This window comes from Megascapheus bottae, chromosome 13 (genome assembly GCF_031878675.1).
Source record: "Megascapheus bottae isolate mThoBot1 chromosome 13, mThoBot2.hap1, whole genome shotgun sequence".
In the NCBI taxonomy this organism is placed as follows: Eukaryota; Metazoa; Chordata; class Mammalia; order Rodentia; family Geomyidae; genus Megascapheus; species Megascapheus bottae.
Window position 1 is genome coordinate 60,094,157 of NC_143521.1, and position 13,552 is coordinate 60,107,708.

Below are 13,552 nucleotides of genomic sequence, written 5' to 3' on the forward strand. Positions count from 1 at the left end.
CATCCTCTGACTTCATTTTTTGTTGTTGTTGTTGTTGTTGTTAAAACTTGCAACAGATCCCAGAATCCCCTAGCCAAGCTGCATGGTTCCTCAATTTTGGAACGGCACCATCTGGAGTTTGGGAAGTTCTTGCTGGCAGAGGAGGTTTGCACATTAACTTGATACCTGATCTTGTGGCCTGGGGTAATCAGGACATGAGGGACCGTTCATGAGAAAGAGATCCAGGGCTTTGTGTAAAGAGCTTCAGAACAGGTAGCCAAAGGTATTCACGCCTGCCTGCACGAGGAAGGGTGGTGTCCAAGGAGGCAGCCGCCAGAAACTTTCAGGGGGAGGCAAAAGCTTCAACAGAGGGAGTGGGTAAAGGCAGTAACCCGGGACCCTCCAGGGACAAGGACCTGTGTGTCCACCTGAGTCTAGAGCTGACAACCCATAGCAGAAGCCTGCAGAGGATGGATACCAAGGGAGGGAAGAGAGCCATCCTCCCTTGGAGAAGCTTCAGGTTAAAGTCAGGCGGATCCAGAGTCCCACCAGCAAGTCCAGCCTGGGGTGTGAGAGGTAGATAAGCAGCCTAGCCCACCTGAGAACCATATGGGCAAGGGGATTGTGGGTGACACCTGGCCAAAACCCTGAGAGGAGCCAACGTCCTCCTGACCACAGAGCCTGAACATCTACCAGAACCTGAACCGGCGACAGCACGAGCACGTGATTCACCTCATGGACGTCGCCATCATTGCCACTGACCTGGCCCTCTACTTCAAGTGCGCACTGTGCTAAGACAGGGAGGGTGGGAGCGTTCCGGGCCAAACCGGGTGGGTTTGACTGCTCTGCCCCTTCCTCCCCCTTCTCGGGTCCAGGAAGAGGACAATGTTCCAGAAGATTGTGGATGAGTCCAAGAACTTCGAGGACAAGAAGAGCTGGGTGGAGTACCTGTCCCTGGAGACAACACGAAAGGAGATTGTCATGTAAGCTGTGGACAAAGGTGGCAGGTCCACCTTAGGCCACTTAACCCTGTAGACTTCCTGGACCCCACAGACAGGACACTCCAGAGAGATATGGCTCTTTACATGGCTTACTGATGCTTGGGAGCAAATGTTCTGTCCCTATCTGTCCTCCATTCCAGAGAAGGGCTCAGGATCAGGTGGGCACTTGGTTTAAGGTCTGGGTACCCATATGCTTCACATTTAGCTCTTCTTCTTTACGTATAAGGGACTGTGGCTGGGTCCAGTTCCTTCCCTGGCCATGTCTCAGGGAACCACGGGGAATGCCTACTCAACACTCAGAGGACATGCAGTGGAAACCTGTCTGTTCTACCCGCTTGCAGGGCCATGATGATGACTGCATGTGATCTGTCTGCCATCACCAAGCCCTGGGAAGTCCAGAGCAAGGTCAGGGCTGCCCGCCATCTGGACCCAGAGTATCCCTTCCCAGAGAGTCCCAGGGCTGCATCTGAGTGCTGCAGTGGGGGACAGCCATGGGTTTACAGCAGTTTTGGGCCCCTGGGCACAGGGCCCACCAGAACACAGCAGTGGAAAGTGCCACGTGAGCTGCTGGTCCCACAGATTCTCCATGGGCTAGAGGCCGGGGAGAGTCTTGAGTGGAAGCCTAACTTCTCTCGAGCGCAGAGCCCCACCATAATCTTTATGCTCTCAGGTTGCTCTTCTGGTAGCCGCTGAGTTCTGGGAGCAAGGAGACCTGGAAAGGACAGTCTTGGATCAGCAGCCCATCGTAAGTGCAGCTCCAGAGGTTTCTACCTTGACAAGCAATTGGCCTTGCTGTGGTACCCAGGGCCTTTGGGACATTCTTAACCTCGCTGTATGAGGGTTCTGTAGCATGGATGTGGGTGGCCCAGCATCTTGCAGAAGAGGCTGGCTGTGGTTGATGACACATGGAGGGGTCAGTCCTGGAAACCGAAGGATTTGGGCAGCTGTGGGATAAGGTAGCCAGGCAGAACAGTCCTAAGGGGAGTGCAGGAAAGCTGGGGGGAACAGAGGTTCATGGCAAGATAGATGCTGAATCAGTGAATGTCAAAACTGACTGCTAGGAAATAGGTGACATCCAAATGGGATCTGGAAACAAGTACAGACAGGGCTGCCTCACACCTGGGGGAGGAGATGGGCCAGATTTTGTCTTGTAAACTCCAGGCAATATGAAGAGCTGCCTGGAGCAGCTGTGGGCCCTTCATCTCAAGGAAAGGGGGCATTAGCCAACTAGCAAGACAGGCAGTAAAGCTGGCATCCTTGGACCCTGCATGCTCTGCTCTCACTGCACGAAGCCCTGGAATCAGAGTAACAAAGGGAGATGTGAGGGCTACTCAGAGCTCCCAGTCTGGCACCACAGATAGCCCCAAACATCTGGGTTCTGGTCAGCACCAGGGACAGCACCCCAGCGAGCAGTGGACGGCTGGTGAGCACACAGGAGCCCACATGGGAAGCCAGGGCTCCGCTTGTGGCCGGGCCACTTGACAGCCGACAGAGGGAAGTGCCTGTGACCCCTCGCTGGGATCCATCTTTGCCCCTGCCTCTGCACATTCCCTATCTCTAGCAACATTCACCTGAGCTATTGGGCTGGGGCGGGGTGGGAGCCTGAGGTGGTAAGACTGTGTCATCAGCTGCCTGTTTCTCCCACAAGCCCATGATGGACCGGAACAGAGCAGCTGAGCTCCCCAAGCTACAGGTTGGCTTCATCGACTTTGTGTGCACATTTGTGTACAAGGTAGGCAGCCGAGACCGCATTCTGTGTTGAACAGAGCAGAGTGTAAAGGCAGAAGTCTGGACTAGACACCATCCTCATTGCAGGAACCTCAGTCTGAAAGGGCAGACAGAAGAGACCATCACAACCAGCATGCACCCCAACTGCCAGCCCTGACCTGTCCCCAAAACTGTAACCATCCCCCAGAAGCAGCACTGAGTACCTCCCTAATGGAAATTCCCAGCTCACCTCAAAGCCTCACAAATCACTGCTCCATTGAGCACCTCCCACCATCACCTGCTTGCTAGCAGGGTCTCTGGCTAGGTGTCGGTGAACTCTCAAGGGCAGGTCTGGGTCTGTCTCCCTGTCCCCACCAGTGCACCGTGCCTGCTACAACTTGCAGAACATGAAGACAAACACATTCCTACCAGCTAGTTGGCTGGGACCTGATGCCCTGGTGAGCCTTTTGAGTTTTGCTGTTTGGTTCCCAGGGACATGGGAACTACAAAGCCCATGTGATGCAGGGGCGCCATACCTGGCTCCAGACAACTCTAGTTGCATACGGACCAATGAACTCCACACTGTAAGGAAGAGTTCTGGTTCTAAGTAAAGCTAGTCCTGATCGGCCAGGCAGGCAGAACCAAGGACCCTCTCTCATGAGGTGGCTGGAGGCCACAGCCCCTCAGTGAGTGTGTGCCTACTGCCTTCCTCAGCCAATCCACACCATGTAACATATATGTGCTGTGCACGTGCAATGTGACAGGACCTGCATGTGTGCGAGTGCTTGTGCATCTGTGATATGTGCACATGAGAGGCCAATGATCTGCTCCAGCCCCTCCCGCTCTCACAGGGAGCACACCACGCCACCCTGACCCCTGCACCCACACGTTCCACTCCATTTCGAGGGCTCTCTCCCTGCCCAGATGGCTGGGGGGACTCATACCATGAAGCAGTTCTTTGCACAAGTTCTCAAGCCTTGTCCCTCTCCTTGGGACTTTGCTAGAAAAGGACATTGGGGTGGTTCTCCAGCCAATCCTGTGAGGTGGCATGCGGGGTAAGGAAGACTGAAGCCAGCAAGGGCTGGAGAAGAAAAGGCTACTGTCTGAGCCTGCCAAGGAGTGTGACAGTGCAGCTTTTCATGGTTTTCTCCAGGAATTTTCCCGTTTCCACGAAGAAATCCTACCCATGTTTGATCGACTGCAAAACAACAGGAAGGAGTGGAAAGCGCTGGCTGATGAGCATGAGGCCAAAGTCAAGGCCCTGGAGGAGAAGAAGAAAGAAGAGGAGAGCACAGCAGCCAAAAAAGGTTGGGTGCCCTCGAGAAGGCCCTCGGCCAATTCCCCAGATGAGACCTGTGAAACTGCAGGAAAACACCGAGCTGAGTGACTTAGAAAAAAGGCCACTTTAGACAGCCTATTGGCTAGTATACAGCCTCAGAGGAGAATCTCCTTCAGACAAAGCTGCGCAGGCCACCCAGCTTCTGCCCAGCCAGGAATGCTGTGTTCTGGACCAGGGAAGTTTGTTCCCCAGACTCCTGATAACTCTTTTGTCCTGAGGCATGGGCAGGGCCACAGGCTGATAATCTCAGCCCCTAAGGAAGGAAGGTTATGAGTTTGAGGTCAGCTAAGGTTATATAGTTCCCCAAACTCCTGATCAGCCCTTCTGTCCTACATTAAGCAGCAGTACCTGAATTATGCATAGGTGGTGACACAGACTAGTAATCACAGGCCCTAAGGAAGGAGGATTTTGAGTTTGAGATTAGCCAAGGTTATATAAAAAGACCACGTCTCAAAAAAAAAAAAAATTCTTGTTGGATGCAGGTGGCTCGTAATCCTAGCTACTCAGAAGGCTTAAATCTGAGGATCCCACTATTCAAAGCCAGCCTGGAAAGACAAACCTGAGTGACACTTATCTGCATTAACTACCAAAAAGCCAGAAGTGGAGCTGTGGCTCAAGTGGTAGTAAACAAGAAAGTTTAGGGACAGTTTCCAGACCCCTGAGCTGAAGCCCCAGGACTACACCAAAAAATAGTTATACAGTAACAAGAAATCTAGTCATACTCCCATTAGTCTTCAGAAGCAAAAGAGCAAGCCTGAAAAGACAAAAACATCTGAGCAATGTAAAAATTGTCTTTCATGAAGTCCTTTCTTCCCAGCCCTCAACATGGGCTAGGACTCAATTGAAAAGGTCAGTGTACCCAGGTCAGAAGCTCAGTAGCACTGTTTTACCTTCACTGGTGTTGGGCTACCCTAGCTCTGTGGTTTTCTCATTCTTACCTTCTTGGGCCATTGGACAAGAGACGAATGTGAACAAAGCTTAAGGGTCATGGCAGGCCAGGACTGAGAGTAATCAGGACATGGTGTCATTAGGGCTAACGCATTAGCTAAGACTCAGCAGGTAATCAGCTTGGACTGGCCACACACCCAGCTCAGCCCTTTCTCCTGCTGACCTGGTAGAGGACATGGGACAGAGAAGGCAATGAAGGTTCTCTGTTTGTCTTCTCTTGCAGTGGGCATGGAAATCTGCAATGGCGGCCCAGCACCAAAGTCTCCCACCTGCTGCGTCCTGTAAGCCCTGTCCACATCTGCCCATCCCTCCTGCCGCTTACACACTGGACCCTGCCTCAGGCCGTCTGGTATAAGTTAGAAGGAAAAAAAAAACAAAAAAACAGATTGAACATAACTTTTATTTTGAAACTAAGGTTGCATTTTTATAAAGTCAACTGTGAATGATTTAAGTGGTACAGCCCACATAACTAATCCATTTTTGGAGTTTTTGTTTAGTTTTGCCAGTCTTGGAACTTAAATTCTGGGCTTGGGTGTCCCTGAGCTCTTTTGATCAAGTCTAGTGCCTACCGTTTGAGCAACAGTACCACGTCTGGCTTTTTCTGTGATTAATTGGAGATAACTCTCACCGACTTTCTGCCCTGGCTGGCTTTGAACTGTGATCCTCAGTTCTCAGCCTCCTCAGTAGGTATCACAGGTGTGAGCCACTGGCACCTGGCTCAATTTTTTTGTTGTTGCTATTGTTTTTTGCCAGTCCTGGGGCGTGAATGCAGGGTCTATGCACTGTCCTTGGGCTTTCTCAAGGCTAGCGCTCTGCCAGTCAAGCCACACCAGTCCCAGCCTTTTCTGTATATGTGGTACCAAGGAATTGAACCCAGGGCTTCATGCATGCTAGGTGAGCACTCTACCACTAGGCCACATTCCTGGCCCTCAGTGAATTTTTTTTAGATGGTTTCTACCAGATCTTTAACTTGGGTCTGTGAACTGTTAAACATGTATATGGGTAGAGAGCATCCACACACCGTATCTCCTTTATAAAAACCATGCCCAGGAAGTCAGAATAAAACTCAGCTTACTCACTTTTCACAGAGCAGAATCACTGTGGAGGGAACATGGTATTTGACCTAGTCAGGACAGTCTCCCACAGAGGTAAAGGCCACAGAGACAGAGGCGATCATAACAGAGGTCTGAGGGGAAAAAAACTATAATAACCACTGGGGGAAGTGAACTTGAAGCTAAGCCTCTGACCAGCACAGACTGCAACTTTGCTCCACTTCAGCAGCCCTTTGGCTCAGTGACTTATATAGGCAAGCCTGGAAGGAAGAGCAGAGGCAGGAGGTTCACTGAGATTACAATGGCCATTGTCTAGGGGGAAAAAAAAAATATATATATATATGGGCTTTTAGTTCAAGGTGAGCCCAAAGCATTTGCGCCCTTGACATTCTACTGGATGGGGTCATGAGGGGGCGGGGGTGAGAAATGACACACCCATCATAGCCATCTGCCTGCTCCAAGGAAAAGCCAGTTTACTATTAACTTCAATGACCCTTGGTGATGAGATGTGGCAAACACCAAAGGATCCAGGTTCCAAGAGAGACCTGGCAATAACCATGAGACCCAGGTACTAGATACCAGGTGTAGGGGGCCTCTGGGGAATGGAACAACTCCTCCTCCTCCTCCATACACAGGGCTCTGAGTTCATGGAATAGTACCTCTTCACAGAAGGGGGAAAACATTTGGGGCCCCAGCCCTGGGATATTTGCTCAAGACATAAAGCTGGAAAATAGCCACAACCACCTAGTCCTCTCCAAACCACCAGGCCAGGGTCTGGCCAACTCTCAGCAAGTAGAAGTCTGAGCCTTCACTGTGGAGAGAACATCTGAAACAACTCAGCTCTAGCTCACTTTCCTGAGCTTTCATCTAGAGTCCACACAAGACTCTACCATCTAGACAGCTGAGTTGGGTGATGACCGCATCCTCCCAGCTGAAAGGGAAGGGTCCATAATGGATCCTCCTGTGCCTATCCAGGAACATGGACTGCTAACAGAAGCAGGGGAGCCCAGAGCAGCACAAACTGCATCCTGTCCCCTCAATGAGCACACACAAACTAGCAAGCATGCATGCACTTAAGCACACACAACTCCAACACATACTAAACAAAATAGGCACTTGTGGTTTTTTTGTTGCTGCTGTTTTTGTCTTTCTGCATTTCCAGTTTGTAAACTACACTTTAAGTCTGCGTCCAGTGATTCTCCTTAGTTTCTTTCAAATTTCCCCTAGGAAAGTAGAACAAAGTGCTCGGGACAGTCAAGAAAGGGAGCCAGACCATCAGAAGCCAGATTTTTATTCGTCCAGTGGGGCTGGAAGAAGGCAGAGCTGGTGCCGCTCACTTAAATATGCTGTCCTCCTGGGCTGAAAGGTCAGAAGAGACAAAGTGTCAAACATTATTCCACTGTCAGGGCGCCTAAGAGAACCGCAGAGTGTCTTTCAAACAATCCAGATTCTAAATCAAAGCGACCCCAACAGAGTTGAGTACTTCAACAGCCTCTGGCTTCCCCCACCCCCTCTCCAGTGACACGACCTGGTCTGCTGCGGGGAGGGGGGGGGGGGGCTAGGGCCTGGGAGCTCCCCAGTTCTGGGTAATACCTTCAGCCAGCTGTCTCTCAATCCGCTTCAGCTCATCCTGCCTCTTCTTCTCCGCCGCCGCTATCCTCCTCTCCTCCTCCGCCCGAGGTTTTAGGTAGCCTGGAAGGGGGGGGGAGGTTGACGCCTCGATCTGAGCCCTGGCGGGAGCCATGCGAGGCAGAACCGGAGCCGCCCGCACGCGACTTCCACCCCAGCCCAGGCCGGCCGCGGCCTGCCCTCCCGGCTTCTCCACCCCATGCCCGGACTCACTGTGGCGCTTGGCTCCGTAGGCCAGGCCGAGGACCAGGGCGGAGTAGCGGCCCAACTGCAGGACAGAGAGGCGGTGGGAGCTGAGCACGCGCGGCGGGGGCGGGGGGGGCGGGGCCGGGGACCTGGACGGGGACTGGGGACCGGGGAGCCGGGGACCGGGGACCCGGGGACCTGGACGGGGACTGGGGACCTGGGAACCGGGGGGGCCGGGGACCGGGACGGGGATGGGGACTGGGGGACCGGGGGGCCGGGGACCTGGACGGGGACGGGGATGGGGACTGGGGACCTGGGGACCGGGGGACCGGGGGGCCGGAGGGCGGGGGGCCGGGGACCGAGGGGCCGGAGACCGGGGGTCCGGTGGGCCGGGGGTCCGGTGGGCCCGGGGGTCCGGGGGACCGGGGGGCCGGGGGACTGGGGTCCGGGGGTCCGGTGGGCCGGGGACCGGGGACCGGGGCCGGGGCCGGCCGCAGGGAGGCAGCCGCGGAGCGGGGACGGTAGGGAAGGGTTGCAACTTGCAGGGTCTGGGCCTCAGGGCGGGGATCGAGGTCGGGTCATGTAGGACCGCTGCACAACGGCCAGGAAGCTGGGCTCACCTTGATGAGCGGAGAAACCTGCACCGGGGGCACCATGTTGTCCCAGACCTCCGCACCGGAAGCACCACCAAGGTGAAGGAGGAAACCTCGCGGCCCCGGAAGCCCCGGAAGGGCGCAGCCAGGCGCGCGCACGCGCCGTAGCGGCGAGGCGCTCCGGCGCCCCCTGGCGGACGGAAGAGCGCGCGTCTCGTGACGTCACGGGGCGGAGCCGGCTGCGCCTGCGCCTGCGCCGCGGCCTCGGGCGGCGGGTGGCGGGACGCGGCCCGGGCCCGGTGGGTGCCTTCCTCCGCCCGGCGCGGGCCGGCGGCCGTCGTGGGGTCGTGGTCAGCTCTCGTTGTGGCCGATGGGCCTTGCAGGCCTGGGCCAGCGGTCCGGGGCCGCCCTTGCTTCCCGCTCCAGGGGGCCGGGGTCCGGCCGGGCGGCCGTTCCGAGCGGGGCCGACCCGAGGCCCTGCCCGCCCAGCCTCCGTCCGTGCGGAGAGGCTGTAAGGACCTCAGCCCCCTCCCCTTCCTGCGAGTCGTCCGATTACTTCAGACGGCCAAGTGAGTTTTCTCTTCACTTGATTGTAAAGTACACAGAATGGAAAGTGATTATCTCCGGGTCCAAGGTGTGTAGGGCAGCGAGGGAGGTACACCCAAGCCACTTAGGGAGAAGTGCATGCGTGCACAAAACGCACACAGCGCCACTGGCACTACCACCCAAGGAAGACCTCTGGCTCCCCTTAGCTCAGGGTCTTTCTGAGGTAGAGGGGTTCTACCTGGCTCAGAAAACCACAGGACACCTGCACCTGTTGGGGTCAGCTGTGTACAGAATGCCAGTACTCTGGCTGTGTAGCTAACTTAGTGCTAAGCACAGGCTTGAACCTCCCCAAGGGCTCTGGGGCCCTTCTCACATTCCAAAATTCCCACTCCTGCAGCCCGCCCCTCCAGAGTCAAACCCAGAACTGGCCCAGCTCTCGTCCCACACTTGGCCATGGGTGTCCCCTCTGATCATGTCTCACAAGCCCCCTGTGTCCTGTTTGAAGGTTCTATCTGCCCTAGAGGTCTTTGGTAACACTGGACATTCTGTGACCAGCAGAGTCACAAGGCAAGAGGATCTTCGTTGCAAGAGACACTGGCAATGCACTGTGACTCAGAAACAGGCAGAAACTCTCAAAATCACAGTCTGTTTCCATCCCCCACTCACTGCAGGCACTGGGAGCTATGGTGGTTGGATTCCTGTTCTTCAGATGTGAGACCACTGGTTCCCTCACACACACCTGCCTCACCCTACCTCCATCTTGTGGCTTGCAATCCCCCATCTCCTCTGTAGTCACACTCACTTCATCCAGTGTCTGGCACCAACCGCAAGCTGTTTTCCAGATCCTTTCCATCCACTCTGCCCATCTGGCTAGCAATAGTAGAATACCTGGAGACCAGGCTGAGGAGCTCCATCCCAGCTGACCATCTCCAGGTTCTTTAATCCATCTTAGAAACATTATCCCCCATGGGCCAGGCAAAGAGATGCCAACTCAAAAGTGAGAAGAAGCCTTAAGGCCAGAGTCACAGGTCTTGCCAGGATGTAAGGACAGTGCTGTGAAAACACATGCCAGGCAAAAAACTTAGCCCTTTGTGTAGATCGGGGAAAGGTACCCCTTCCTCTGAGGCTGTAATTCCTACAGCCCTGGAAGAGCCCAGATACCCACAAGGGCTCAGATCCCCAGGTCCCTAGTCAACCGCATGGAATGTGGCCATGTAGTTGTAGCACAAGACTCTCCTGGTGCCTGGAGATGCTGGATGGGCGAGGGGGATCTGAGTCTCCACCTGAGGCCGGGGTTCGTTTGCAGTTGCCCAGTCCCCTGAGGTAGCCCTGAGCCTCTCCTTGTATGGAGTGGCAGCTGGGCTTCCCTGGGGAATCAGAAAGGAGCTTAAGACAGGAAGTACCTGGCCCTGAGCAGGAAGGATCCAAGAGTGGTGAGCAGATAGCCAGGAAGGCACCTGGGCAGGGCATGGAACAGTGTGTGTGTGTGTGTGTGTGTGTGTGTGTGTGTGTGTGTGTGTGTGTGTGTACGTATGCTCATATAAACATGCAGGTGTGATATACTTGTATATCCCGGTGTTGTGCTAATGATGAGAGTCTGGATAGGATGAAGCAAACCTCACTCAGGTTCAGGAAACCAGATCCCTGAGGTCCCCTTTTCTTTGAGTCTGTCCATGGCTGAACACCAAAAGGTGGTTGTAAGCTCCACACTCCAGGGCCTCCAGGAGCTCTGTCATTCCCCCAAAGTCCAGCCATTGGGACTAGGGGCTGTTATGGCTCCCTCACCCCAAGTGCCATAGCTCCTTTTCTTCTTACCTTCCAAATCATGGGGTATCCATGAGGGTTCTCCCAACTTCCCAGAGACCTCAACTACTCTGCTCCCAACTCAGGCCAGGAGGAAGATCAGCAGGAAGATGGAGCCCTGCGTGCCCACGGGCACTCTCCAACGTCTACTACTTCAAGCATAACCAGATCCAGGAGTTCAAGGAGGTGTGAGACGACCTGCTTTCACAGGGACACTTTGCCAAGCTGGTCTAGAGGATCCATGGGGGCCTTTGCGTGGCTCTCCCTTTTGTGGGGCTGAGGAGTGGGTCATAAGGGAGGGGCCCGAGGCAGGGTAAAGCCAGGAGCAGCAGGCTGGCCTTGATCCCTAGGCATTCACACGTATGGTTCAGAATGGAGATGGCCTCATTGACAAGGAGGACCTGAAAGACATGTGTACCTCATTGGGTAGGTACGATGGAAGGGAAGCATGGCCCCAGACATCCCAGCATTCTGGGTGGACAGGAAGTCTGGAATGGGTTTGGGACAGGAACTGCAGAGGGGCTGCTGCCTCTGAAGGCTACCATGCCCATCCTTGCCTCAATTCCACACCAGGGGACACATTGTTTTCAGCCCGGTGAGGAGGACAAGGGACTTCTAGGAATCAGAGAAAGCAATGTGGTTTCTCCCTGGGACGAGGGATCTCCAGTGACTTGGTCTTTCTCTAGCCTTCTTACACCTGAGGATACATAACAAGTCCTTCACAATGGCCCAAGTTCTTTTCCTCCTCTGGTCCTCACAGCAGCTAATGTCCCTGGCTCTGGTTTGGAGTCAGCTGGGCTGAGAATTCCCCTCCCCTTCTTCCCTCTTTGTCTGCACATGGTGAGCACTGTTCTGGGATCACCCCTGGAGAATGACAGATGGGAAGTTCCCTGGCAAGAGTCACCTGCCACCATCAATAAGGACAGTAGGGTTGGGGATACAGCCCTCCAGTGAACCCCTACCCTCCATGTCTGCAACAGGCAAAGTCAACGTCAAAGGACAGTGAGCCACATGCCATGCTGAAGGAGGCCTCAGGACCTATCAACATCACCATGTTCCTGACCCTATTTGGAGAGAGGCTGGCTGGTGAGTCCCTGACTCTTCAACATGGCAGTCCTGGACAGCCCACAGGAGTACAGACAGATGCCTGCATGCTAGTTACATTCTAGTAGTAAAAATCCATACTTACCTATCACTAGGGAAGCTTGTCAGATACCTCGAAGCCACCTGAAGCCACCTGAGGTCCCTTACTCACTTCTAGGGCTGTTGGTGGCCTCTCTGGCTACAGAGCCCTGGTCCTTAACTGCAGACCCAGGCTGCCCTCTGAATAGTTATCTCCAAGGTGGCAGGAGCGGAAAGGCTTTCCAAGCAAAGAACACACTGGGAGCAACACTTGGCCCCCAAGGGCAGGATGGGATCCTAAAGGCTTCTCCATGGACAGGCGCCAACACAGAGGAGAAAATTTCTGCCCTGATGGCAAAGGCAACCTTCATTGGCAATAGTGAGTGCCAGTTCTCAAAGGGTCTGAGAGGGTTGGTAGCTCCTGGATCCTACAGTCTATACCCCTGGCCTCTTCCCAATGCAGGGCCTTGAGTAACTCTCCTGGAACCATAAAAGCCCAGTTCTTAGGATAACCTTGTCCATGGGGGGACCCGTGACACAGGCAGTAATCATCCCTCTGACCACTGTTCTGTCTAAAGTGCCTTCTAGAAAAACCCTTTAGACTCTTCTGTAGAGGTTACTTCTTGCTGAGCACTGACAGAAGGGAGTAAGTATGCTGGTATCCTGGGTACTTGCTTCTGACTCCATCAGAGACCTCCCCCCCAGGCAAGACCCCAGGGGAGTGAGTGTGAGTCAAGGTGGGCCCTGTGACCACCAGGCCATGGCAAGGTGCAGTCAGAGCAGACCCCACCCCTCCACCTCCACCAAGGAGCTACCCTTGTGAACTGATCACCCTTTCTCAGGTCAGCCTAGTTCAGCTCCTTCCCTTCCGTAACTCAAATGCCTGCTGATGTCCCAGGCCTACACGATGACAGCAAGTGAGACTTGTTCAGCCCCGCCCCCTCTGCCAAGCTTGGAGAGAGGTGCCCAACTCTCCAGAGACCATAGTAAGGTGTGAGTGGGACAGAAGCACCAGTACCTCAGAAGGGTCTCCTGGTATGGGGTTGAACCCTACGGGGACAGTAAGTCAGGTCTGGAAGGCACTTAGCAGCCAGAATGACCTACCTCAGCATGGGTGCCCTGCAACTTTATGACCTGCCCCAGCATGGGTGCCCTGCAACTTTATGACCTGCCCCCGCATGGGTGCCCTGCAACTTTATGACCTGCCCCCGCATGGGTGCCCTGCAACTTTATGACCTGCCCCCGCATGGGTGCCCTGCAACTTTATGACCTACCCCCGCATGGGTGCCCTGCAACTTTATGACCTACCCCAGCATGGGTGCCCTGCAACTTTATGACCTACCCCAGCATGGGTGCCCTGCAACTTTATGACCTACCCCAGCATGGGTGCCCTGTAACTTTATGACCTGCCCCAGCATGGGTGCCCTGCAACTTTATGACCTACCCCAGCATGGGTGCCCTGCAACTTTATGACCTGCCCCAGCATGGGTGCCCTGCAACTTTATGACCTACCCCAGCATGGGTGCCCTGTAACTTTATGACCTACCCCAGCATGGGTGCCCTGCAACTTTATGACCTACCCCAGCATGGGTGCCCTGTAACTTTATGACCTACCCCAGCATGGGTGCCCTGTAACTTTATGACCTA

At 54.6% G+C, this 13,552-nt stretch overlaps 2 protein-coding genes across 2 annotated transcripts in view; one reads left to right on the forward strand and one right to left on the reverse strand.

Annotated features, from left to right (window-relative positions):
• Positions 1-5,331, forward strand: part of Pde6b (phosphodiesterase 6B) — a 30,732-nt gene extending 25,401 nt beyond the window's left edge. Inside the window, exons 15-22 of the mRNA XM_090343937.1 lie at positions 57-144; positions 658-758; positions 855-962; positions 1,322-1,385; positions 1,651-1,725; positions 2,629-2,712; positions 3,841-3,994; positions 5,198-5,331. Of these exons, the coding sequence (XP_090200063.1) occupies positions 57-144; positions 658-758; positions 855-962; positions 1,322-1,385; positions 1,651-1,725; positions 2,629-2,712; positions 3,841-3,994; positions 5,198-5,259 (736 nt within the window). The 3' untranslated portion in view covers positions 5,260-5,331. The remainder of the gene's footprint in view (positions 1-56; positions 145-657; positions 759-854; positions 963-1,321; positions 1,386-1,650; positions 1,726-2,628; positions 2,713-3,840; positions 3,995-5,197) is intronic.
• Positions 5,332-7,301: 1,970 nt separating this feature from the next.
• On the reverse strand, positions 7,302-8,569 carry Atp5me (ATP synthase membrane subunit e). Its single transcript, XM_090344135.1, has 4 exons — positions 8,462-8,569; positions 7,869-7,923; positions 7,620-7,718; positions 7,302-7,385 (listed from the first exon to the last, which is right to left on the reverse strand). Exons 1-4 carry the CDS (start codon positions 8,495-8,497, stop codon positions 7,360-7,362), a joined length of 216 nt encoding a protein of 71 aa, XP_090200261.1. The 5' UTR covers positions 8,498-8,569; the 3' UTR covers positions 7,302-7,359.
• Between the last annotated feature and the right edge of the window lie 4,983 nt (positions 8,570-13,552).

Coding starts and splice junctions, on each gene's coding strand:
- Atp5me (XM_090344135.1), bottom strand. CDS start 8,497: ATGGTGCCCCCGGTGCAGGTTTCTCCGCTCATCAAG. Junction 7,924..8,461: donor AGGTTTCTCCGCTCATCAAG/GTGAGCCCAGCT, acceptor TCTGTCCTGCAG/TTGGGCCGCTACTCCGCCCT. Junction 7,719..7,868: donor CTACGGAGCCAAGCGCCACA/GTGAGTCCGGGC, acceptor CCCCCCTTCCAG/GCTACCTAAAACCTCGGGCG.